This window comes from Lonchura striata, chromosome 15 (assembly GCF_046129695.1).
Source record: "Lonchura striata isolate bLonStr1 chromosome 15, bLonStr1.mat, whole genome shotgun sequence".
Taxonomy (NCBI): Eukaryota; Metazoa; Chordata; class Aves; order Passeriformes; family Estrildidae; genus Lonchura; species Lonchura striata.
In genome coordinates this window covers 7388340-7416314 of record NC_134617.1, presented here as the reverse complement: position 1 = coordinate 7416314, position 27975 = coordinate 7388340, and the positions used below count along the sequence as shown (strand labels likewise).

At 43.6% G+C, this 27975-nt stretch overlaps 1 protein-coding gene across 3 annotated transcripts in view; it reads right to left on the bottom strand.

Moving 5' to 3' along the window:
* The window catches only part of RASGEF1C (RasGEF domain family member 1C), a 70965-nt gene that overhangs the window by 10756 nt on the left and 32234 nt on the right, over positions 1–27975 (bottom strand). For all 3 annotated transcript variants that reach the window (XM_021552242.3, XM_021552241.3, XM_021552243.3), the window contains 9 exons: positions 20027–20209; positions 18301–18423; positions 15673–15810; positions 11022–11234; positions 8887–8961; positions 5475–5570; positions 4272–4374; positions 4092–4171; positions 3353–3448 (listed from right to left, as the gene is read on the bottom strand). In XM_021552242.3, coding sequence (XP_021407917.1) covers positions 3353–3448; positions 4092–4171; positions 4272–4374; positions 5475–5570; positions 8887–8961; positions 11022–11234; positions 15673–15810; positions 18301–18423; positions 20027–20203 — 1101 coding nt within the window. In that variant the 5' untranslated portion in view covers positions 20204–20209. The remainder of the gene's footprint in view (positions 1–3352; positions 3449–4091; positions 4172–4271; positions 4375–5474; positions 5571–8886; positions 8962–11021; positions 11235–15672; positions 15811–18300; positions 18424–20026; positions 20210–27975) is intronic.

Below are 27975 nucleotides of genomic sequence, written 5' to 3'. Positions count from 1 at the left end.
TTTAAGCTGAAGGTCAGCAGCTGCCTCTGTGAGAATTTTCCTGTGGCAGCAATGTCTGTCTTTTAAACCACCAAGTACAAACTTAACCACCATGAACATAAAAGAACACACACTGCATGGCAGTGGCCAAATGTTTCCACTGGTCTGTTTGTATATTAACTGAACTGGAGATTATTAAGCAGCACCAAAACTGAAGAGCCCCCATGACAAGAAAGAAGAGCCAAGAGAGCAATCCTTTAGTTAAGTATTTAATGTTATTCCATCTCATGCTGTACATCAGCTGTAACAGGATATGAAATGGACCCAGAACAGGATTGGCAGCTGTTATTTTCCAGTCTACAGGGATGCTACAATGCTGTGATGCTCCAATGAGGGTGAACAAGCCATAGAAGTGAAAACACTGAGGCAAGGAGTCCACGAGCTACTGCCAGTGTGTGTTGTGAAAATGGAAGCCAATTTCTGTTCCAGGTAAATTACCATACCCAGTAAACTTTTAAAAATCTGCATCTCTGCTGGCTTTTTTATGGCACAGCCACAGATAAACTCTGTAATGTCACTGCAAACAGCCATAACAAAGCCTGGACGGATGCCCCAAGAGCCACTGGATACTTATCCTGATACATTCCACTGATGCAACTCAGGAATGAAAACAAAGCAGAGCCTTATCCTCCCAAAATGCTGAGCCCTCCAATTAGGATCAGGTGGAACAATTTCTAGTCAAACTGAACTAAGTGTGTTTCAGGATTTATTTTCATATTACCCAAACTAGATCAGTCGACCTGCAGTAAAGAATACAACTCAATCCATGTGGTTTGTTTTCTACCAAAAATGATGATGACTTTGTAACCAGTGTGATCTCAAAAGGTGGGAAGTTACAGACAGCTGGAGCCAGACACTGATTCCCAGCTAGAAAACACTGCCAGGTTCTGTCTACATATTTTTGTTGCAGACAGATGTGAGCTTGTTCTGTCCTGCTCCACTGCCTGGGAGAAAGGTCAGCACCATTAGTGGTACTAAACATGAAGGAAAAGCCTTGCTGAGAGGAAAGCTACACAAATGTGGGCTGGATGCCAGGGTAATACAGCTGCAGAGCCCCCAGTAAGCTCTGAACATGGCAGAGTTCATTCCCATCTCATCCAAAAGGTGCTGAAAAGACATACCCAAGGATACCAATTCTCTACACATTTCCATGGAATTGTTGTATTTTGGTCACTATTTATTTTCCCAATAAAATATATTACCATGTATGTAATTTCTGTAGGAAAAACAATAAAAGTGATTACAATTATACCCTAATACTGGTTTCATTCCAGGCACTTTGGTAGCATAAAACCTGGGTTAGTGCCAGAAACTCGTATTTCTCTCCATTTTTATCCCCCTTCCATGCCATCCAACCCATCTACATGCTGAAGGACAATTGCCTCCTGCAGAAAGAAGAAAGTTAATGAGATCTGACTTGTCCTTTCTCCACAGTATCAGACAGCAACAACACACTGGACTGTGCTGTACACACTCCCAACATTTCAAAGCCAGAGCTATGCCATGAGTACAATGCAGTTTCCCAGTGGAATGACTTCATTTTGGAGCTGTCACGGTCATTTGACTGCACAGGCAAAACCAGACTTGCTTACTAACCAGTACACCCCTCTGCAAGCATAATTCAATTTGAAGATAAAAATTTTCTTCAGAGCAAGCTTTGCTATGAGTTTGCCAAGAAAAAATGTAACATCTTCTGTCAAAAAGATGTGATCATGTTCTTTTGGATGTGTTCAATTTCAATAAAACAAATAAATTATAATCTTGCTTCTAAAAAGGAACAAAATTCCTTAATCCTACAGAAAGCATTACATGATCTGCTGTATCTGACACTGTAAAATACCCAGTATGAGCTACCAAATCATATCCTGGAGCATTTTCCTGAACTAATGTTCTCTACACAAGGAAAACAGAATATGGGCTTTTTCTGATGTAAAATAGATTCCTTTCAGTCTAATAACCTCTCTGCCATCAGTATTAACCAGCTGGGGGTAGAGATATGACAGAGATTGCTAACTTCACAGGAAATTAAGTCAAACAATAAAGCAACTGGCTTGAATATCTATGATGGTTGCAGAAGAGCTAAACTGCAAAAGCATCTCAGACTGACAGGTCCTCACTGCAGTGTGTGAGAGTTGAAAGAATTGCTTTTCCAGTCACACACATCCAAATGATCTCTCCTTTGCATAGAGAAGTGCTTTTCAGAACAACTCGGTGTACTCCCATTGCAGCTGAGTCAGCCTGCCACCAGATGCTGATCTCATTTCACTGTAAATGCTTTGAGATTCCATTAGCTTCAGCAGATTTACATCAAATTTACAGGGGTGTGAGATTAGCATCTGGCCTGGCTCCTCTAGTGAAAGAATATTAAATTCCATATTGTGCTTGTTCATGCAGCATCTACTTTAGCTCTGCCATGCTTAGAGCAGAGATTACCCATTTATGACTATGGGCAATTGCAGTATAGAACACAAACCTTTTTTCACATACCAATAAATAAAGAATTGAATGGAGGAATAAGAAAGTTAACAAGAAACATTGGGGCACAAACCAGGAGGATCCTACACTCTTAACATCTTGTCAGTCTGATTTTTGCAGCATCAGTGACATGTCAGAAAGCCCCACATCTGCCATGAACACTGATAAAACACTTCAGTTCTTGCTCACTGAGATGGCAGCAACAACCAAATGAAATGAAAATTCACAAGGACAGAATATCACCCCAAATTTGCTGCAATGGATTTAGACTAGACTCCCTTGCAGGACTTGTGGTAAATCATCTTTCCCTGATGTATATGGAGATCCACCTTGCCTCCATTGCTGTGCCCTTTGCTCTCCATCTCACCTCACACATCACACAATAGGGACTTCTGTGCCAGAGCCTGGGGCTCAGCTGTAACAAAGCACAGCTCCACCTGCGTCTGCCAGGCTCATGCTCCATCACCAAAATAAAAGTCTTTTCAGTCTGAAATACCTGTTCCATCAGGTTTATCAATCTGAACAATGTGAATTTTCCAGAGATGTAGAGACACTTGCTACAAAGCCCTCCATGCTGTGTGTCCTGCCCTCTCTAACCCTCCCAATGTCAGACAGCAAGTCCACAAAGATTTGCTTTGATCCTATCCAGACTCTTTCAATCACTTTTTTTTTTTTTTTTTTTTAATTTTTTCACATTTCCAGTTGCATTTTGAAGCACAGAGGCCTTGCACTGGTGACCCATGGAAGGGAGGAGAGCATCTGCATCAAGTGTAGGAGGCAGTGACTCTCAGCAGAGATGCACCCTCGGTGTGGAGGCGGGGGCTGTGGGCTCACCCACCTTCTCCCTGTTGCTGTGGGCGGTGAGGGACCGGTGGGCAGCTCCCCGCAGCGCTGTCCGGTAGTTGTAGAAGTTGCCAGTAGGGTCCATCTGGTGCTGTGTGCACAAAACAACACACACTGGTTAGAAAGCAGCCTGGGCCCTCTAAAGACAATTTTACACTCAGTTGTAGCAAACCATGAGCAGAGCAGAGCAGAGCAGAGCCTCCATCTTCAAAATCCGGATGCCTGCAGAACCCAACGCACCAAAGATGCAATGAGAGGTCTACAGCCCATGGCTGCTTATACCTTTGATATTTCTACTGACAGCTTACCGAGCTTTTATGTGAAGAATAAGCACTGCACATTCTATGTGTGCCAGATCCTGGAATTCTCAATACAAAATACAGCCTTGGCTCTTCACTCAACGTATAGACTGGGAGCTTTACATTCAGCATTGTGCCCATGGCCAAACAAAATATGCATCGGTAGAAGCACTGTGGTGTACATATAGGTTCATACCTTGGGGTTTTTTAAATTCCCCTTGTTTTTTTGAGTACTCTGAATTCCCTCTGCATATCATCAGCTTTACACCTTCCTCACTACACCTGGCATATTTCAGCTTAAAATCAGGCTCTCTGCCCCTGAAATGTGTCTCCAGACATCTCGCACCTGGATAATAATGTAAAATTCCCAAACAAAAATATCCTGAATATAATTCAAGCAATGCATCAGGATTTTTTTTTTTTTTTTTTTTTTACCTCCAGAATGAAAAATTTGGCTGTTTTCACTTTTGACCAAGTCTTCTTTAGCCTTGAAACTGGACTCATATTCATTCCAGCTATGAGTGAGAGAGAAAAAAACAGAGCCATTGATAAGAGCTGGGTTTCCTTTTTCATCTGTGACAGCTGATGGAAGACCCAGTTAGAAGCTGTACTTACAAATGATTGCCATCAGTGAATTAAAATTCCCTATGTTAAAGCACTCTCGGGCAACGTCAATGAAGAATTCAATGACTTGTGCTCGCTGTTTCTTTTTTGCAGGCTGTAAATTAAAATAAATGAGTATCAGTAATGAGCATATGCAGAATTGGAGGTCATCCTAATCATTTGTTCCATGCATAGTGGCTTCATGCACAGCTTGGGCCATCTGCTTTCAGTCACTGGCCCTAATTCTGTTCCAGCAATCCAGTGGATGCTGGTGACTGGCAGCCTCTGAAATCAAAGCTTTCACTGCAGTGACACTGAAGAAATTCACAGCAATTCCCAGCCCCAGTGACTGTCTCAGTGCTGGAACACGCAGCCCAAGCAGCCCTGAAGCAGAGCCTCAGCTCCATGCCGGCCTCCCTCGAGTCAGTGGGATCAACAGCACAGACTTCCCTAAGGGCAGGATTTCACACCCCTGTACCAGCAGCATCTTTGTCTCAGAAAGAGCTTGTTTCATTGCATTAATCCCTTTCCCCTCTTCTATCCCTTCAGCAATACAGCCAGACCAAATGCTACCATTTTAAAAACCCATTTTAATTGGACTGGAATCACCCTATCTTTTCCAAAGAGATGATCTTCAAATGGTAATTCTTATGTGTCATAGGCTGGCTCTTAAACTATTAGTGGCTCTTAAAACTATTAATATTCCTCCTTTCCATACCTTTTTCAAAGAGGAAAACATTAATTTCATTTTGATGGGACCAAGTTAAACAAACTAAAACCACTACAAGTTAAGGCACAACAGAAATAACTACACTAGTGGACAGCAGGACAGAGAGCCATGCAGTGGGAATTCACCCAGCAGATCTTTAGGATGACAGATAACAAATATGGCACTGCTAGAATCTTTGCTGGCAGAAATCTCACAGGATAACTCAAGGCTTTTTTTTCCTCTCTTTTTCCCTGCAGGGTTCATTATTCCACACTGTGCTTCTACTACATCAAGAGAACAGTGCATTCCCCTGTGTGCCACCACCTCTGTTTTGCAATATGTTTGTCATTTATCAGGTCTCTTCTGCAAGTGCAACACTACTAAAACTTACCATCAGATGCTTAGCTGGGTCATAAGAAATAAATCCCCAGGATTGCTTATTAATATAAAATCTCAGAGTGGTACTTCAGGTATGTGGTAAAACGTGGCACATACTTGTAACTTACCATGCAAATTTCTGTTGCTACAAGATAGCAGAGTCTATTGAACCATTTCACATAGGCCTCAAGGTTACTCGTCTTCTTCTGTTCACTGAAACAAGTCTGGGGGGGAGAAAGCAGAGAAAGATAGAACCGTGTTCCAGTCAGACACTTGATCACTAAGATAAATACTGCACAAAGGTAATCACTGGCCACATCTCTCTCTTGCTCATGGAAGCCTGTGCATTTAAGGGCCCCTTTTAAAAATCCTGTGAATACCTGGGTGTGTCACACTGCACAATTGACACTGGTGTCCAGAAAGCAGCCCCATTTGCCTGCAGCAAGTGTTCACTGGGAGTCTGCACGGACCCTTGTTCACTGGGATGTGAACAGCTGAGCCATTGCAGGATTCTGACATCAACAAGGACATGCAGATAAAATAAGACAGGCACAGTCTTCCACAGCAGGCTCAGTTTGTGACTTTGATTCCAGGATTTCCTCCACCTCAGCAAATAAAATCACCAACAGCCCTTTTCTGGAGGGGAGGGACCAGAATTTAGTGAAGTGTACAAGAGATAAACAAGGGAAAACACAGTTCTGGCTGATTTTTTGTGGAAAAAAACCACTATTTTCCTTAGTGAGTTTTCAGAAAAATGGATTCTTAGCAACCAGCTTTGCCTGGATGGCTGTGTTTGATCAGGTCACTTACATGTCAGAGGCACTTCATTGATAAGAGCCATTACAAGAAGGATATTTTTCACTTATTTATATAAAACTTAACATAAATTCCCATAACTGATACAGGCTATGTGAGCAGATACTTGGCTGAATTCTTCCAGTTCCATTTTCATGAACAGAAAATTTGACTTCTGAGGAGTGATAGGTCAGTTCACACAGCCTGAATGTGTTGCATGGGATTGTAAGAATTTAAGAGATTTGCCCAGCTTTAAACTCTTAGACAATCCATCTAGGACACTCAGCTCTCTAAAGTTCCAGAGATTTGTCTGAACATTCAGTACCATCCACTAGAGGGTACCAGAGAATACTGATTTTTGTTTTATTAGGTCGATCATTTCCCAGAGGTACCATAAACACACGCCATTAAGAGGAAAATCATAATGCATAATCCATCATGGGATCACCCATATTATGTAAGGTAAACCAGTGACTAAGGACCCCTTCGGAAATGTGGCTTAATATGATTCCCCAGGTAACTCAAAGTAAGAAAATACTCACCTGTGATTCTGTATACACACATGTTTAAGAGCAGAAATCACAGTACCATGTTATGGAGGAGCAAAGCCTAACAGAACTGAAATTCTGAGCCACTTTATGAATAGACTACAAACACAATAAAAGTGTATTTTTAAAGCATCTCAAAAGTAAATGTTAGCAAGCAGCATGTAAATATCAAAAAACCAAAGGGAACCCAAATCAGCCCCAGTCTAACCATAGGAGCTGCTTTTCATGTGCTCTGTTTCTTGTTTCCTATTACAGTAAAAACTACACAAAACCCAGGTTTTGGTCTGAAAATAGTATTTCCATCTCAGAACTGATGTCCTGTGCCAGGGCATAAGAGCCACAGCTAATAAGGCAAAACTTGTGAAAAATGTGCAACACTAAAGTGGAGACAGACTGCTTTTTAAAGGTTAAGCTTTATAAATGGCAGCAATATTTAGCACCTCCCAAGCATCTTCCATCTGCAGCTCAGAATGCTTGATAAACATTCATAAGGGAAGCCTTTTGAAGCCCTCACGCAAGAAAGATGTTTAATATGATCTCCAGCTGGAGGGAATTCAGACCTGAGCCAACTCCCTGTGTTTGACAGGGATATTCTTCATGGGTCAGGGGATATGAATCCACATAAGGTTTGTGCTACTTTGTCCAAAGATGTGTCCAGAGAAGGGCAGAGGAGCTGGGGCAGGACATGGGGCACAGATCTGAGGAGCAGCAGCTGAGGGAGCTCAGATTGGAGACAAAAAGGGGAAACCTTGCCCTCCACAGCTCCATGGAAGGAGGTTGTAGGGCAGGGGGGAGTTTGTCTCTTCTCCCAAGTAACAAGCAGCAGGTCAAAAGGACATGCCCTCAAGTTGTGCCAGAAGAGGTTTAGAAAAATTTATTCGCTGAAAGGGTAGTTGGGCATTGAAACAGGCTGCCCAGGAAAGTGGTGGAATCACCATCCCTGGAAGTGTTAAAAAAATGCATGGATGTGGCACCTGGGGACATGGTTTAGTAGTGACCTTGGCAGTGCTGGGTTAAGGGTTGGAGTCAATGATCTTGGAGGTCTTTTCCAACATAAACTATTTTGTGACTCTGTGTGCAATGCTCTCCCCCTGAGCTGTGTCTTGGCACAGAAGCTTTTCTAAATCAACCACACAGAGCATGAAGAAGAGCTCCAGACTACCCCCACTGTGATCAGCCTTGCTGACTTGAAGCCCAGGTTGCTGAAATCTCACTGTGGCTGGTTTGGTATCTTGTGTTTCTAACACACATTTGCTGCCTTTGATCTCCTTTCTAAGGAATATGATCAATGCCCAGAATACCTGGGAACTCCATCTCTGCCTATTTCCCTCATCCTGAAACAAACTGCAGAATCTCCACAAGTCCAAGGAGAGGAAAGGGCCCAATATTGCATGTTTCATCCATCCATCCATCCATCCATCCATCCATCCATCCATCCATCCATCCATCCATCCATCCATCCATCCACCTTTTCACCATTACAAGCTATTTTGGTGCTCTTTGTGCAGAACTACAAACACGGATCTTCCTGGTACCTTTGGCATCCAGTGAGGAAATTCAGCCATTGATGTATGATCTCAGTGGGAATGTATACACAGTTCAGGGCAAGAATTTTCTACCCTTTCTTTTCAGACAGCATGTGAAATCTCTGACTCTCCAGCTAGGAAGCATCTTTCCTTTTTGAGACACTCACTGAAATGTTACTTCAAACCTCAGGGGAATCAGTGGAAAGACTCCAAGTGGCTTTCACTGCCTTTGGATGAAGCCCTGATCAGGCACTCTGTTCCCTGTGGTGCTTTGGGTTATTGTGTAGAGAGAGAAGAGTTGATTCATGGTGCACTGACTCACTGCTGTGGTGTCTGGGCACACACTGAGGCTGTTACATCACATCCCGAGCCTTTAGCCCTTCACCAGAGCAGCAGCCATTCCCTGGCTGTGCACAGCCACAGCCAAAGCAGCCTGGGAGGAAACAAGGCCAAAAGCACACCAGGGTGGTGGCCAGGTTGTCACCAGGGAGGAATGGCAGTGACCTGCCAGTGAGAGCTCTGTCAACAGGTTCCCATCCCTGCCATGACAACACAGGTCACCAGCTGGCCTGGCCCATGTCAGCTTGGGACTCGGGCCCTGTCTTGGGGACCTCGTCACACCTGGACAAACTGGGGTCACAGGAGACACTTTGTATGTGGAGAAACCATACCTTGGTGCTGTCCAGAGGGTCCTTATGTACAAATGCCTGCACAAACTCCTCGGGTCCAATGTGACTTAGTCTTTCCTGTTGAGAGTAAGGGAGTGGGAAGAGAGAGGGAAAAATAAGAAAGCACCCCAGAATATCTTCTGTTTCTCTTGATAAAAGAGCATCATTTTACGTCAGCTCTGAGTGGTGTCACTGAACTGGTAGACAGCCAACTAACTGGACATTAAAATTCATAACAACAATTAGAACTATGTCAGCAGAAAGATGAAAATTAGAATAAATACGTCTCATTACTAACAAGCCACAGTAAGAGTCCCCTCCACTACACTGGATGCACAGGGCCTCATCTGGGAGCCAGCAGACATCAGTTCTGTTTGCTGTGGTGCAGCATCACTCAAAAGCCAAGTTGCTGCAATGGCAGCAATGCTGTCATCTGGAGTTCACAGCATCCTCTGCTCAGGTGCCCACACAGGGCTCTGCCCTGGCTCCCTGCCCACTGGCCCTCAGGAGCTGCCCCGGGGTGCTGGCTCTGGGTCACTGGCTAAGGAAGGCACTGAAGATGCACATGAACCATTCAAGGCTTTGTTTACACTGGACAGTATCCCAGGCAGTAAGCAAAACAAGCATAAAGTATCCAAATCTCTCTTAGCAAAAGAGAAGCCACCTCCAGCAGCTCCTGAAAAAACATGGCAGCTCCAACAACACACTGACTTTCCTGCTAGGTTTTTCATTCTCCTTAAAAATGTTTATTAGAAAAATAAATATTTTCAGGAGGTTGTAGGCCACAAAGATATTTCAGAGGAGGTATTTTGGAATTCCTACAGTCCAAACTTAGAATACTCAAGCAACAATAACATAAATGGTAATTCTAGTCAAGGCAAAATGTTATGTTTAGTCCTATGCTTTTTCACTGGGCCTCTCACCTTAACACTGATAACTGTATAGGGCTCTTATTAATCAATAACTGTTTTATATAAGTATCAAATAATTCTTACTAACAAATAAGCATCAGACAGTTTCAGTGCAGAGCACTGGATGTATCAGACAGAGCAATGAAAGAGAAGGTAGAGAAAATTGATTACAGTACAGTGGAATTAAAATCTCTAGCTGCTTCTGTTTTAAAAAGGAAGTGATGCCTCAGTTACAGGGAATTTCCCCTTGGAAGACAGCTGTGCTGTGGAAGAGGAAAAAAACAAAAGCAAGAAAAAACTCCACGCAAAAGGTTTTCCACTCTCTGGCTTAAGTTATATAAAGCAAAGGGAGGCAAAGTTGCATGTTCTGAAAACTATCCATTCTACTTCCTGACAAATGGAATATGAACTATTTTCAGAAATCCAAAGGCTGATTTCCTAATACTCATTCCAACCCACAGTGCATTTCATGTTTTGTTTTTCCATCCCTCCCCTGAAGGATGAACAGTCCACAGGAGGACAGGCAGCAGGGCCCCAGAGCAACAAGAGATCTGCAGATGGCAGCAATGTTTTATGTTCTCTGTGCACATCCAGCAGGTCTGTGGGGAGGACCTGACCCTGGGAGAAGGGTGTGCAGCACAACAGCACATCCAAGGCTTCAGCACTGCAATTTCTCACACAAGAGCCTGTTTGGGAGCAGACTGCAGCCCAGCAGAGAGGGAACAGCAGGAATTTGTGGGGGTGGTATCTGCACACCCTTATATGTCCATGCACAAAATCCCAAAGGGGAGAATGAAAGGCACATCAGACAACCCACTGCTTCATGCATCTGGAGAAATGGATTTGAACTGCTAAAATTTATTTCAAATTTATAAAAGGGTTAATGACCAGCCATTTCAATAGCTCCTGCAGACCTTGTGGGGCTCTGAGCATCTTATAGAAGTGACATTCCTGAGACCTGACTTTGCTGGGATAGGATTCTCATTTCACAAATAAACAAGCTGAAGTACAGTGACCTGCTCCAAGCTGCATAGGGACACTCTGATATATAGTTTGCTTCCCAAGCATCTCTTAACCTGTCAAACCCTGCCTCCTGCTGCAGTGCTGATACAGCATGGGATAGGCTGCAGCAGTGCAGACATTTTCTGGTTATGTCTGGAATACTTAGCAGCTGATGGCTTAAAATAACATCTCTGGCTGCAGAAGTTGGGAACCATTCCCACTTACCAGCTCCACATGTGTCAGCTGCTGAGCCAGGGTGTAAGGGTCACTGCAGACGCTCAGGATTTCTCTCTGAATTGATGGAGGTTTAGTTTTAAAGGCAACCAGCTTATCAGAGACAGCAGTACTGATCTTGACAATCCCTTCTTGCCCATGGCTGAGGGTTGCAAGCTTCTGATTCAGGGCTTGCAAAAGCTGATTCATCTTTTTCCAGTAAGCCTGGAGAGATAGGGAGAGAAACATAAGCCACCCAGAAAACATGACATAGGAGTGGTTTTTTGTGCTGAATTTTGCTTTCTGCAGAATACTCCTAAGCCAGCAACAGGTTACCATTTTATCTCCAACAAGCCTATTTCAGAATAACCAGTTGGCTTAATTACAATTCTGTGCTTCTGGACACAGAGACTGCAGTCAAGAGAAGAGGCAGGCAGGACTGGTGGGTTGGGCTGGCACTGATATTCCACATTCCTGCCAACATCAGGTTCAAAGGAGAGGAAATGCTACCACATTGCCAAAAGCTACTGCAGCTTTCTGGAGCACAGCAGCTTTTGGTACCTATCTTTTATGCCAGCTACATTTTGGTTGAGAACTCTACCTGTCAATGCTGCTTTGTCAACTCTTATTTATTAGGAATAAGAAATGTTTCTAATGTTATTTCTCCATCCTTTTGACCTGAATGCAGAAGAAGCTCACAGCTGCTTGCTACCCAGCTGGAGTGGCTGGGGTGTTGTGTAGCTTGGAGTATTTAATATCCAAATGTTAATTGCTAGTGAAGGAAGCTCATATTGTATTCCAAGCACAGCCATGTGCTCAGCAGGATCATCATTACCAACTTGCCCAGGTTGCTCTCAGAGCAACTCTTTAGAGACAATGAGTGGAGTCTCTGGCCATGGAGGATGGGCTGACAGATGCAGACATCACAAAACTGAGATAACAGAACTGGTGGATGGGTTCTAAGGATAAGATTAATTGGAAATGTCCTTGGCTAGACTGTAGCTCACTACAAAGAACAACACACCTGTGTCATGTCCCAAGCTAGATGCAGCTCAAGTGAGCCTTTGGGAAGTAATCCCATGGTTTAGATCCAGCCTTGTCTTCAGAGTTTTGTAGGCTGTGGATAGTGTTCAGTGCTAGGCATTGAAAGCATCCATGTTTTAAGTGTTCACAGAACCTGAAACCAGAGTCAGTGATCTTCCCAGCTGCACAGAATCCAATCTGCAGACTGGAGATAGCACCTCCTCCTACTTCACAGTGAAGAATAACTTCTCACATCTACTCTCTCTTAATTACAGGGTATGAAAGGCTGGAGACCTTTAGAACATCCCAAGTGCTTCAACTTTTGCCATAACACTGAAACTTTGATGCAGCTTTCTAACAAGTTTCACATTGCTCCCTTGGACTCACATTGCCCTCCTTTCACTTAAGGAAGATGCCCTCTTGAGCTGGGCTAGAATATGAACCAGATAAGCAGGATAAGTCAGGCTCTTTTCTGTAAAACAGAGCTGTTAAGTCTGAAATGAAGCCAGAACCAAGAGAAGGCAGGAGGGACATGTCTTGGAGAATGACAACACACAATGTATTTGGAATCAAATCCCAAAGATGGAGTGAAAATTGACTACGGAAAACCCCACTCCTTCAGTTTTTATTTGTTACTGATGTATATTAGTTCCAAGAAAGGCCTTCTTCATGTAAATCCTCATGTCAACAGATGGCCACACTTTTGATTAACAAAGACTGTTCTGGACCCAAACTACTACCACCATCTAAATATTTCTCTGTTTTACTTCCAGATGTGTTTGCAAATCCCAACATATCTTATGAAGCTCTGTGAACACAGTGTGATTTTTCAGTGAAAAATAGGGAGTTATTTGGCATTTTGTGAACTTATTTTGTAAATGGGAAACTCAGTTTTTTGGGGGTGAGGGGACAGCACTGAAAGCCAAGCCTTCTAATGAATAAAAAACATCTGGCTAAAAGAACTTGGCTGGAAACCCAGCTCTTCTTTCTAAAAGGAGTTTGGATGAAAAATCTTGGACCAGCCATGTCTATGCAGCAACAAATTCTTCATAGTTTGGACAAAAAGTCAAAAAGCTGCATAAAATTGCTTGAAAGACATGCATATTAGCCAGTCTTCCAAGAAATCTTTATCAAGAGATCTAGTTTCACCTAATTTTGTAGGGAATATGACACAAAAAATAGATATGGACAACAGTAAACAAAAACTCAGGTAAGCCAACCACCTAATAAAGAATGAAAAAAAAAAGAGACACAGTTAAAGGACACAAACAATTACACAGAAATCAGCTCTTGAAGAGACTCAATGGAAATCAGTTGGGTGCACCCTTGCTTAGAAAGCCTTTCTGTGCACATTGAGAAAGAAATTAACAAAAATAAAAAAATCCTGCTTTTGCCCTTCTAAAAGCCTTTCCTGCCTTCTTTAAACTACATCCACTAACTGAAAACAACATTGTTCATTACCTTCAGCGTGCTGGTAATTATCTTGCCACAAAGTGACCCCCCACTGTATAGGGGCTGCATGCTGGACTTATCAACCAATTTCACTTCACTGCCACATTAACAGTCAAAAGAAGCACACTACTGTTTAATATTTAAAGAAAATGTTTCGTTCTTAACTAGGAAAGTTCCTCTGAAGACAGCAGGTCTCAGCAGGTGGCTTAGGAGCTCAAATTTTAATTAAAATTTCTAACTCTAAATGCAAATCACAGCACTTACTAAGAAATGCTTCTCAGCATGGACACCTTTATAAGCACATCACAGCCTTTAGAAAGTGGACTCTACAAAGAAGAGGAGCATACACTGCAGGGGAAAATCCTGCACTGACCTACATGGACTGGATGACATCACAAATCTTTCAGTCTTTAACTTCTGTGGTTCACAATGGGAACAAGTTTCTTCCAAAAAACTAATGGTCACCATCACTCTTCAGTCCTGTCCCTTAAAAAAAAGGAAATTTGCATTCGGAGGACATGAGCTGTTTCTTAAATTAATTATTGATTTTGCTCAGGCATAATCACTTGCAATTACAGCACCTAGTAATATCTGAAAAACAGTAATTTGAAACTAATGTAGTCTGAGGCCCCCCAGGGCACCCACAAGGATTTGTTCACAGCTGTGCACGCTCCAGACCAAAGGTGTGCAGTGCTTGCTCAGGTTAGGCACATAAACCACTGCTTTGCATGCAGAAAGTTGATTTATAGCATTTATGGTTCTTCACCAGGGCAACTTCTGCTGCTAAAGAGCACATGCTAAGTCCCTGTTCTCCACCCTTTGGTTCCTGCTCTCCAGTGGACACAATTCTAGGGGGTTTGTATTGATTTCCCTCATTTCTGATGCTGAAGGGCTGCAAGGCATCTTTTGCTGTGCCTGGCCAGGAGCAAGGCCGTTGCCTCTTTTCCTTGAGGGAATTCTACTACTCTGGTAAATGGAACTAAAGCCACTTTGGCTCTTTCTGAGTTTTTTTTGTCGCCTTCACCTCCACCGTGTCTCACAACTTCCCTGTCCAACTCCTTCTCTCCCATGGGCTGCCCAGCCCAGTCAATCCATGCCAGCCTACAGCTCCCTGGAAGTGCCAGACATGCTGCCAGCCCAGGCCAAGAGCAGCTGTTTCCATTTAGGACATATTTCATGCACACAGGAGAGCCCAATTTCCATTTCTGTTGTGCTGCAGCCCTGCTAATTCCTTCTGTCCTCTCTCCTCTCTCTCATCCTCATGGGAATGTTCTTGTTGTTCTACTGGACTGCACCCCTCTGTGGCTCGAGGCCAGGCCTTCATGTAGCCAGTGGAACTGAATTTTTCCATATCCCACAGTTAACCTAGAAGTAATTAGAGACTCTCAGTGTACTATTTGCTTATTACTTTCATGAATTTTGTGGTCTTTTTAATGTTTCCGAATTAACTGATGGGGTTCACCCACCTGAATTTGCAAGCAGGTCTCCCAGAGCTCCATTCACTGTGACTCACTGTGCCACACACAGAGCTCACATATTTGAGCACCAGGACCATACAGACCTCTAGCCTGATTCTGTGCTCAGCAGGCCACACACTGCTTTCTTCTGCCACCTCCCTGCTCCCAGACAAGCTACATGTCCACTAATATTAGTATTTTCTTTAAATATAAGAACTTGGATCCAGAAAAGCTGTGGATGCCCCACCCTTGGAAGTGTTCAAGGCAGGGTTGAACAGGGCTTGAAGCAGCCTGGTCAAGAGGAAGGTGCCCCTGCCCATGGCAGGGATGTGGAACAAGATGGTCTTTAAAGTCCCTTCCAACCCAAAGCAGTCTGTGATTCTATGACTGTAACTTGGGTGATCACAGCTCTGCTGCAATTTGAATTGTCACCAGCACATTCAGTCTATGCTATGCCTTCACACATTCCTTCTATAAAATGGGAATGTTGTTATCCTACAATTCAATGTGCAGAAGATAAATTCCAATGCTCACTGCTCCAGGAGCACCTAAAGAGAGATGTGGGATGATACTACAGGTTTTACATTATTGGAGAAAAGAACTCTGGGAGTATCCAGGAAGAGGCATGGGACAGAATGCAGAAAAAAGAGGAAAAGGAGGAACCAAGTGGGAAAATGAACTTAATGTATCAGCAGAACATCAGCAGAACATCCCAAGTCAGGCATCCTCACCTCATCACATGGAGCTATCCTGTGAATCATGTCTTTGAGATGGCCAATCATCCGCTCTTCCTGAAAGTCATAGGGGAATGTCTCTGTCCACTCTGTCAGCAACTGTAAGATTTTGGGTCCAAATTTTCTGATTCGAGCCTGAAATGCAAACCATTGAATGATGCTCAGGGACTGAAACATGTTTATTCATTAAAGTCTCCCACTGTGTGTGTCACTGAACGCGGGGCCAGGTTTTCAAAGAAGGCATTTGTGTTGCACCTGCAAAACCTGCACACATGCATACAAAGAGTGTGGTGCACAAATAATACATTTTGGCATGCAAAATGTACCAGAACTCAGGTGCATGCACAACTGCCTGTTTTACATGCAGTTTTAAGTATTCTGCACATGCAATTGGCCTGTTTATGGCTGGATGGACATTTTGTTGGTGCAACCTTTATACCTTTTTTTAAAACATCTGGCCTTTTTGCTGATTCGAACCATTTGTTCTTCCCTTTTGTACTTACACCCCTTCTATATTTTCATCCTTCTCTGAAAAACTGCAATTAATTTCTTGACCATCAAAGAGGTTTTTTGCTCCTTTGCTTTCTGGCTGTATAAAAAAAACTGCTTAGTGGCCAGTGGCAGATGCACAATGAAGAAAAAGATGAACAAAACAGCAGCACTTTTGTAACTTTACCTGGGCTGCTGGTAATGTTGCTTTCTTCCCACATGAGCTCAATGTCATGATGGGACAAAGACACTCACACAGCATCCAGCTGATCCCCACTTCTGATGGAGATTTATCTGAGGATGTGGCAGTGGAAATAGTCAGGATGGGGCAAGGAGGGAAATGCAAGGAATGGCACAACTGGTGCATTAGTGTTATCTCAAAAGACAGCCAGTGTGGCTGCTCCCAAAGCTTTCATCCTCTGTTATGTGAAAAGGAAATTGTGTTAAAAAACAAACTGCATTTTATTTACAGAAAACACAGACCAAAACAAACAGCCTTCTTCTGCATCCCCACGTACTGCAGCTCAAGTGTACCCTGTAATCAGGAAAAATTATACTCTTAAGCTCCCTGGCTCTTTGTTTTTCAACCAAGGTGGTCAAAATGCATATTTCGGCTTTCCACCAACAACAGGTTTCAATGAACCACATCTCTAAAAATAACTGCTGTCAACTAGCATTATGCTCAGGCTCAAAGACCAGCAGGTGGCTGCTAAAGGGAAAGCTTTATTGGAAACTACAAAGGTCTGGGGAGACATTTGCTCCAGCTGTGTAAACTGCATTATGAATTGATGGAGAGGACTTTGTGCAAGTCACAGGACAAGGGATGGCAGGTTGCACAAAGTTTCAAAATCAGCCCCACTCTGGGGAACACAAAATCAGCTGTGTCCCACCAGGCCTGTATTGCTATAACACCCAGGTGAACTTCAGGCAGATAAGTCTTCATAGTAAGACAGTGTTTTTCATTTCTTAAAAGTTTAATGAGCAGCAAAACTTTGCAATGCTCACATTTAATTCTCCAAACTTGTATCTGTCATAGAATTGGAGAACAGAACCTCACACCTGAGAAAAGTTGTTTTGCATGGTTCACCCCACACAGATATTTCTTTTAACACTGACTGTATGGGTAACCCAGGTTGGGATTGCTGAGCATTCTGGAGAATGGCTCTTCACAGTGAGGGCAGAGCTCCTGCTACTCGTGGAACCAGCTGCCTGTGCAATAATAAGCACATACATGGTCAGATGTTGGTGACTCAGTATTTGACACCAAACTCACAGTTCCAAAGCTGGAAAGCATGATCTTGAAAACCATTTCAGAAATTTGGAGTTTCTGGAAATTTCCAACAAACGCATGTTCTGTTCCCCTCCACTGCTTTGAGGGTGCATCTCCTGCTTCAGATAACATACCAAACAAGTGTTCATCAATGCAGCAAGGAGAGCTTGGGCAGAGCCCCACACTGAGCAGCATCCATCACCCCTGCACTGTCTGTGGCACTGCCAGAGGATGCACATGTGTTGCTATACACTGTACCAGGCTGCACAATCCCTGGGGCAAAGTGGGAAGAGTGCTGAGGCAGGAACAGCTTGGATTTTCTCATTCTGTTCACCTGCCAGGGCCCCACTGCTGCTCCTGCCCATTCCTGGTGCTCCTTGGGTGCTGCTCTGAGGGCAGAAGGCAGGAGGGTGGTGGGCACCTGCCCCCTGTGACATGCTGCTCAAAGTGACAGGAAAGGCCAAGAGGAAGTATTACTGTACCAGGAGCAAGAAAGCAAAGGGGCAGAGACATTAAGTAAAAATGGGAGAGAGAGTGGTGTGTGGACATCTGCACACAACAGTGTGTGAGGGTCATGTCCTACCTCTTTGCATCCTGCAGGCTTCCCCAGAGCCTTAAAGAAGGAAAGTCACCTGGGAAGACTGAGACAGGGGGAAAGGGAAAATTAGAAGATTTGAAGTGACTACTGCCTGAAGCATTGCTCTCAGACATGGATACCAGGATGCCTCAGTGGCAGGATCTCCGTGGCAAATCCTTTATGAGAAAGATTCATTCAATCTAAAGAAAGGCAAGGCACACACACCAGAGCCCCAGAATCCTCTACCCATTGAGAATACCTCACATTTCTGCTGTAAACATAAACTAACCTTGTCCAGCACGGGGTCATCCAGCCGCTGCTGCTCAATGCACTTGTGACAAACGCGGGACAAAAGCTCATGGGGTTCGATGAAGAGTCTGGAACTCAGCAGGAATGTAAAGATATAGGCTTTCTGCAGGAGAAAGACAAGTAGACTTACTGTAAGCAGCCATACAGTGGGTGCTATTGACTGTAAAGCCCTGAACTTCACAGGTTTTCCTTTCTACTTGGCAAGACTTTTTTTATATAAAAGACAACAATTCCTCACCCTGAATATGGAACTGGTTACACTGGGCACAGGAGGTAGCAGCATTTCCTTCCTCCACAGCATTCATGTCCAGCCCTTGGTTACCTAAGCCCTGGGTAAACATCCAGTGAAGAGAGTGTGCAGCAGCAAGCCCAGGAGACAGCACAACCAGGATGCTGGAGACAGTAATGCTAAATGGGCAGGAATCTCTGTGTTGTACTGGGTTGGGAGCTGCAGACACCTCCACATCAGCCACATCTTGCTATTGCCCTGCAGATATCACCCAGCCTATTTTAAGCAATATTTCATTTTTTCTATTAACTCCCCAAATTTCACTTCTATCAGCCAAGTTATATCATATGCAGTTCCACATCTGTCAAGCTGTGGGAAGCAGGTCTGCTGGATAAATCCTTGGATTATTCAAATTATTCCAGCAGTGAATTTAAAATACATGCATGAAGTTGCAGTTGTTCCACCCTGACCCCTCCTTGCATCCTTGCACCTGAATTATCTCCTTTCCCCCAGCCCTAGCCATGCTCCCTAGCAGCAGGTATAATATTACATATCATACATTATAATGAAAATCTCACAGCCTGATCTGTCCATTACCTATTTTTATTGCTTTTCTGTTCCTTTTTTTTTTTTAATTGAGATGCTTCTTTATTACTTATTTTTAGCTGATCAGAAACTGAGCTCCGGGTAATTTAAAACATGCTGCCTGCTCTGCATTGATAACTTCCCCAGTCTCCTCAAGTACCCAGAAGTCAATGCTCCTCTGTGCTTTGAAATACAAGCCATGGAGCTATATTAGCACTTAAAAGTCTTCCAGTCAAACTCTGTCTGAATTCCACTGAGGATGTGCAAAATCCAGGGAAGTCAATAGCTTGCAGGACCATAAACCTGCTTCCAGTTTAGATCCTCACACACTTGGTGAGAAAACACTTAATTTCCACTGATGGAGCAAGGATTAGGATCTGGACTATGCTGTCCAGTGACTGCAAAGTTGTGAATACAATGCCAGGTAAATTATAAATCCACCAGAAGAAGCATCTCTGTCATCACCAAGGGAATGCTCTGTACATACAGGCAAACCCGGATGACTTCAGCAGCCACTGAAATTCAGCTAATTTAGTCCAGTTCAGACTTGGGAGCTTTTTGTTTCAGTTTTCCTCTAAACATCTCTGGGAAGCATTGCTATTTTTGAAAAGCTCCAACTGCTACATCACTAATTCATCACCACGACAGCTCCCCCTACTACCCTGTTCTCTTATTTAAAGGCAGCATCATCTTTGGGATCTGCTTTTTCATGGGAACAATTATAGAGCAGTGAAACAGCATTTAAAGCAATGCATCAATTTACCAAGCTTTAATTGTATGCAGCTTTTAAATGAGCCCTCTTAATTCAAAATTTAACACATTTGCACTTTTGCATAAAGTGCTGCCCCAATTCATCAAAATTAAACCATTTATTATACTGTGAATTGCTTACTTCAGGGTAGTAATCAGTGGTAGGTATCAGATGCTGGATTAGAGCATCCAGAGATGCTGAGGTAAGGTTTCCATCCTGGAAGATGAGTCCTCCTTGTTCACCTTCTTTTGAAGTATGTAGATGAGGGCTGAAGCCACATGGGGTAAACATACTGGTAGAAGTCAGCGTTTGGGGCATGCCTTCCTGCAACAGAGACAGGGACAAGATCCATCAAATCACAGCCACATCTGTCTTCTGGCTGATTGGAACAGCACAGCCACTAATGAGAGCCTCCTGTCACAAAATTAACCTGATCCCTTCTTGATAACCTCTTTCATTGCTGGTACTGGCAGATCACACCTGCAATGGGCAGAGCACAGAAAATGGAACATTTTGATTTATGCTTTTGGGGTACAAAGTGATGGCAGCCACTTTGGGCTCCCCCCCAGTCAAGGGTGTCTGTGATGATTCCCTTTTCACTGCCATCTCTGATCAGGCCCACACAGGAGAGGGGAGATATTTGGGACTTAAACCTCAGCAGGTTCCTGAACAGGATGAAGCAGTGTGTTTGAACCTCTGCCCTGCTGAGAATGAAGCAGGGAGAATTTAGGGTGTGAGGGAGAGAAAAGCGGCGTCACCCAGAGCTTGCTTGGGATGGGCCTTGGAGAATGCCCTGTGGCTCCCATGGGACAGCAGAGTGTCAGAGTGAGTGAGGAGACAGGAGCAGAAGTCAGCTGGGGGAGGATGGAAAAGTTAAGGGAGTTGGAGGAAACAGAGAATGTGGGAGCTGACGAAGAGATTAAATAGCAAGGAAAAGAGAAATGAGGAAGAGTGAGAAGGCAGACACCTGAACTATATTTGGAGCCTGAAGTTAGTCAGTCCTAGATCTATACTTAGGTACTAAATAAATGTTTCAAAGAAATCCTGAGCACTCATTGCCTTCACATGCTCTGCTCAGTCCTCAGCACTTCTGAAAAGAGGGCCAGGCAGACTCTGAGCACATAGCCCAGATTCAAATCCCTGCATTTCAATTATCTGGGTTTTTCAGGTTGCATTCTAGGTTTCATCTTGATTTTGTGGTTTACAATCAGCTTTGAATGTTCCTCCTGTTAGCAAAGTTGTTTTGTTTTTGAATTGCTGCAGAGGGATGAGAGATTTTGCCCTGAGAGCTCTAAAGCATCTCCAGCTGCCTCTGAAACCCCCCCTGGAAGCTGCTCCTCTCAGCTAGGGGCAGCATTATAGGATATGGATGGGAAAAGAACAGTGCATGCTCCCTTCCAGGTCTGCAAATGCATCATCCAGAGCAAGGGACCCCTCTGTGACCTATTTGTTTTCATGTTTGGTTTTACTTCATAAAAGTGAGGATAGGAAAAAGATAAGAGAAGAGCACCAGAGCCAAGCAAGATCTGCATCCTGTGCCCCACTGAGCCAGCACTGACCTCCCATGGCAGAATGCCCAGGGCCACAGAGCTGCTGGGCACACACAGCCAGCAGACACACCTTGGGTTTTAATATATTCTTCTGCCCTTTTCTGTATTCTCTTCCCTCTGCTTTTCTGCCTCTTCACCATCCCATACCATTTCAAAATCTGACCCATGGATTTGGCTTAGGATTCGGAGTTTGCCTGTCTCTGCCATGTGTATCAGCAGCTGTGCTGTGACTCAGACAGCTCAGCCTCAGCTCCAGGTACAGCTTGTTGGGCTCACTCCTGCAAAAAACCCTTCCCTGCCTGGTACAGCCCATCTACTCCCGCAGCTCAGAGCCACCCTGGGCCACTGAGGAGAAGGGAATCATTCCTGTGAGCTAGGCAGGGTGTGAAACCCTGGGAGAGGCTGGGAGCTGAGTCCCAGCTCCGTGGGAGATCAGGCTTTACAAGCAAAACTTGGGTGACTTCATCCTTCAAAGGAGGGAGCGTTCCCTGGAGCCAGCAGTTCCATCCCTTATCTCCTTCTGGGAGGCTCACACGGGCTGCCTCTGGGATTTGCAACCAACAAAAAGGAACCAAAATGTCAAACCTGACCAATTCCTACCTTGACTAGAAAATAAACTAGATGTTGGATTTTCATTTAAGGACCAGAATATGTAAATGCCATCCCAGCCAGAATGGAAGTTGAAGCATCTAGTTCTAATGAATGTGCAGATGTGCCTGTTAATAAAGCTCTGAGAGCAAGTAATTGCTGCTTTTTGTAGCACATAGCTCAGATTCTGTGTAGTAAATGGGAAGGACTGCCAAATCCCATTTGTTACTTCTAACACGCTCTATGTTATGCCTTGTTTCTATGGCAATAATCCCAAGAAGGATTTCATGTCCACACAGATCAAGAAATAAATCTCATGGACATACAGCTGTCTAGATGAGGAAAAGAAAAAGTTAGAACAGCTGTGAACTTACAGGACACATCCTGGCTGCAGCATAAAATAGAACTCACAACTAATGATTTATTCGGTGCAATCTCTCACTGTCAATGCCATTTTTATTATCAGATAGAAACCATCTAAACAGGATATTGCCTAAACTTTTGCATCTTATTAAATGAGAAATCTTGTTGAAATACATGGTAATGCTTTTTAAGAAAAAGTACATTTTTAAAAAGGAAATAAAACAGCTGTACAACTGTCACTGAGACATCTATCTCTGGTATTGTCAAGAAATTAAATTTGACTTTTCTATTATTAAGTTCCTGGTCTAACCTTAAGTTTTCAGGAAAGGTGTGTGTCATATCTGAGCTGGTGCATGATTGCCACCAAAGAAGACCTGCAGGTTTCAACAGATGCCTTTTGCTCCCTTTTATGTTACATTCACAGCAGGATGAGGCCAGCTGTACAAAGGATAAAAGCCTCTTGCACTTCTAAGCTCAAAAATAACTAACATTAGCATTTGGCAGATGTGAATTCAGGACAGGGACTTCTCTGCTCACACTGCCCAATTCCTTTTTCTGTTCATACATTTCCAGAGTTCTCTTTTCAAGAGTACTAAATAGAAACAAGATCTTTCTTTGAAAGAGCCCAAATACACAGACAATGTTGTGCTGTCAATCACTCACAGAATACAGAAACAAGGGAAGCACTGAGAGGAAAACAAACAAGCAAACAACCAAGGAGATTTGTCTTATTGAACTCTTTGGATGATGGAAAAGGCAGCACAGATAGAGGCAGACCCTTCCCTGAAGAGCAGTGACAGGATGAGAGGCAGCATTCCCAGCCTGCAGCAGAGAAATTCCTGCTGAAGAGAAAATCATCCCCTCAGCACTGTGGCAGAGGGACCTGGAAAGGATGCTCAATTTCCATCCTGGGAGGTTTTCAAAACTCAACTAGACAAGACTCTGAGCAAACTTCAAGCCCTGCTTCAAGTGGGAGCTTGGATTAATCAGTGCAAGAAGTCACTTCTAATTAGCTTCTCTGTGACTGACACATTTCCATTCAAGTATTGCCCCATATCTGAGCTTTTTAATATGAACCCTGTCAAGTAAAAATTGAGTCCAGAATATTAGATATTTGTAAAGAAGTCCATCTTGACAGGAAAAGGTTTTTCCACTTTTTCTGGAAATAACAGCTCAAATGTGGTAAAAATGACTCAAAACCTCACTTGAAAACCCCTTGGACTTAACCTGAAGTAATGAGATTTAAGCATGTGAACATTCAGCAGGTGCTTTGTGAACTTTCATCCAATTCAACACACAATGTTTTGCTGTTCCTCTCATTTCAGAAGCAAATCTGATGCCAATTTCAGTTGATAAATGGTGCTCTGGAGGAAGTGAGATGGTGAGATGTTAGTGAAGGGCAAACTTCCACCCCCAACATGCAAAATGACGGATGATACATGTGGCTGCACACACGCAGCATTTAAACTACCTCTGTGCTCTGAAGGGCTGAGACCAGGAGATAGGAACATGTATCTGCACTGGCTAAAAAAACTAAAAAGAAAATTCAAAGGTAGACTGTTTCTGGGCCTGGTCTCTGTTACACAGAACCTCCCATGTGGCAGAAGGCAGGGCATGTGCCTCCTTCCTTGCCTACAGAAAAACAAGGTGATAAATTCAAAAGAAAGGCAAATTGGACTCAGCACTACCTGGAAAAGGGAACACCAAATGCTGCTGAGCTGGGCTGGTAACATCTTGTGTTAATTTCACCAAAATGCTATGTCCACCAGCAGTGGCCAGAGCAATCAGCAGACCATGTAAAAAATAATGGCAAGATACACCTTTATATCTTCCTTCACTGGCCAGCACTGCCCAGTATTTCAACACAGTGATAAAAAAAGACATAGAGACTTCTCCCTACCAATGATGCAGCTTACACAAAATATTTCAGGACTGGATTCACTGAGCTAAAGCATGGAACCGAAGGATCACCAGTGCTCGGGAGAAAAGTTACCCACAAACTCCACATCTATCTACATCTGCAAGTGCCTTGAAATCTGTGGAAAACCAGTGCCCAGACCTGGAAGACTGAGGAGGCTTAAAGGAGTTCTAAGCATGCATGTGGGCCTGCTGATCTGCAGCCAGAGAGGTTCAAGGTGCCAGAGGACAGCTGCAGGCTGCCAGCTCTGCCTTCCTGGGCCAGCCAGGGGACCTGCAGCACAGCCACGAGGGCAAATGCCCACCTGCATCCCCCAGCTCCACCACTGGCTCTTACAAGTGTCCCCATGGCAAGCACAGTTAATGCTTACGTGGACACACAATGTTCAGGAAACATTTAATGTGGTTTTCAGAGCCTTTGATGTGATAAGTGTTTTATCCTTTATCAAAAACCTAATCGCACTGTTTACTTTTGATCTTCATTTCATCTCTGCCTTCCATCTGCTCTGCCTCTCTCTAGGGGAAACAAGAGTTGGTACCATGTGACGAAAGGAACGGGGCTGACTTATCTTCCCACCCACTTAACTTTTGGATTAACCAAATAAATAAAAGCCTTCCCACTCCAGGGATGAAAGGCACAAGCTTCTGACAATCTCCCAGCAGAATTACAGGAACTAGACATGGTAAGGGAAGGTGTGGAGGCTGGGGTATCCATCTGTGCCATGAGGGAGGCTCCAGTGTCACCCAAGCAAGTCAGCGTTCAGGGAGCATGGGCAGGGGACAAACCAAGGGTATGGGAGACTCAAGTCAAGCATTAATTTGGCAAGGCACAGACTTTAACAAACATACCTAATCCACAGTGAGTTGGGAACCAAGATAGGAGACGTCTCCCATCCTATCTCAATCCTGCAAAAATATTTTCTGATCAAACAATCCTCAAAACCATAGCTAAAGGAAGACAGCTCGCAATAAAACATTTTGGGAAAAACATCTTGACCAGTTTTAGTAACCAGGTCTACTACCCAGCCATCACTATATGGGGAACTAACCCTGTCCACAGGCCCTCTCAGAACAGCAGAAGACACACTGAGGTCTCATCAGCCTCAGTACCTGCCCACCACTGTCACACAAGCCCCAGACAGCACTGAGCTCAGCAGAAACTTCAGCAGCAGATGCTCATTTTTCTTTACATTACTTTCAGTAATTTTCCAGCTATTCATCTTTGCTGACAAAAAAAAAAAAAAATCAGAAGATAATCATAACAAGTTAAAATTCAGATTTTTCTCTGCTTCTTTGTAGGGAGGGAAGAAGGGGAAAGAAGAGAAAAGAATTCTGGTGTTTCAGAATACAAAAGGAGAACCACAGCAAAGTAATTGCTTCCAGTTGCCAAGGCCATTGTTATAAACGTATTTTCAGCAAGAGTACCTGGCATTAACAAACTCAATGTATTTGATGATGATGTAATTAGGAAAGTGAAAGCAGATGTAACTTTCTTATCACCTTTTCACCAGGCCCTAAAACATTCAATTTACAGCCTATGAAGTTGTGAGATTGCTGAAAACTCAACCTGTCAATCCCAGTACTGCTGGAAGTGGTTAAATGAGCAATATAATGAAATCTCTACATGAGTTAGAAACACAGAGGAAGCACAAGGGATAAGAACAGTGGGAAAAACATTTAACTCCAATATTCTCCAATCTCAATAATGATGATTACATCTCAATGCAGGTTCCCTCCCCTTTCCTACCCACTCCTTGCAGCAGCTGAGGACTTCACTGAGATTCCCATGAATGAGACTGCAAGAGCAGCAAGAGAATTTATGGCTTTGGATATCTAACCAGAATTAGATGACTATTTTGTTTCCTTTGATCCCACCTGGTTCTCACCTCTTACTCATCCACCCACACGTATCAGTTCCCTAAAGAGTTCACCCAGTGAAGCCTTCTTAGAGTGGAGGGCAAGGAAAACTCCTCACAAATCTAAGCCAGCAATCACAGAAAGCAACCTTGGGTAAAGGAAGGAGAGCTGAGTAGCAGAGAGGACAGGACAGCAGAGCTCCCTGATGTGTTGTGGTACAGAGCACTCAGAGCAGGGGATGTGGGCCAGGAGCCTCAGGGTGCCTGGAAAACTTTGCTTCTTTTTCTTCTGCAAAATTGAACTCCACAGAAATTACTGAGCTTTACTTCTCCACAGATTTACACCAGGCTGGAACAAGACTTTTTGTAATTCTCCAAGAAATGCACATAGGTGCATTCAAAGCTGCAGCAGAGCCAGTGTATGTCTGCCTGCTGAATTCATTCCATCATGTCAGTAAAATGATCCTAGAGGTAAAATTATCTTGTACTTGAGGTTTACGAGAAATATCTTGCAGTCAGAAAAACAACCCTGCTAACCAATTACCTCGAAATCTGACGGACATGCCTCAGAAAGAGGCCCAATTTATAGGTGAGGAGGCATTAAATCAATTACCAGCACAGTGCAAGCAAGAACAAGGTCACCTTGCTGAAGGAATATTTCTGTTTATGCTCATGTCAGAGTATTTTGCTCAATAGAGAAAAATGAAAACCTGATTATCATGAATTTGGTAGACTGGTCTGAAGTAGAATGTAAATCAGGAAAGAGAAGATTTATGGCCAATTAAATTGAACTCCAATCAAAATCCCATTCAGGCAACAGTTCCCTGGGGGCTTCAATTTGTTAGTGCCACATTTTTTTAATAACTTTCTTTTTCATGTAACATCAGCAATAATAAAAGTCCTTCAATAACAAGCAGAGCTATGAACACTTTATTTATCTTAAAATGCCATCATTGCCTGGAATCGGAAGGCATTGAAAGGATGAGCTGTAATAGCTCAAGAACAACCCCCCACAGTACTGCAATGGGTGTAAAGCTTTTTTTCTTAGTCTCAGAGCAATTTCTCTTTTCATTAATCTGGTTCAAGTCTGAAGAATTTCTCCTGAGTAACAGGGAGCTGGTGCTGACCCTGCCAGGAGAGCAACACAGCCTCTGATGTCTCAGACCCCTTCCCAAGGCTGGGTGTGCACGTGGCAGACACAGCCCGTGGCACGTCTGTGCCTCATCATTAGCAGATTTTCAGAATTATTAGAAGGAGAACAGCTATCAACATATTCCAGATGCCCTTGACAATATTCAAATGCGTGCCAAAGGCAGCAGTCTGGTTTTCTCTCTTTAGGCTAGGAAACCTATTTTCTGCTCTCTCTCCCCTTATGCCTCCCCTTCCTCCAGAGTTTCTGGTATCCTGGTAAAACCCTTAGACAATATAAAAACTATTCTGGTGCATAGAATTTTTTTTAAAGTAAAAGTTATATTTTTTTTATCTGATCAGAAATGATCCGTTATCCTTTTCCTCTCTTTTTTAAGGAAAGAAAGAGGCTAAATAGTACATAAATGGGAAAAGGAAAATGAGGGTGCCTAGGGTGGGAACAAATTACTGCACCTTTTGTTAAACACAAAAGTGCAAACTTCGCCCTGAGTGAAGTCAGAGCTCAACCAGGCATGGACAGAGAGGGAAATCCCGGAACAAAACCATGCAGGCAGCATTCCCAGAAACCACTGACATCAACAGGAGCCTTTTGGCTCAGGTCAGTCACCGCTGACAGGCCACCACTGGGGCTGCCTGGAAATCAGTCAATGCTTGGATCTTCTTGCTT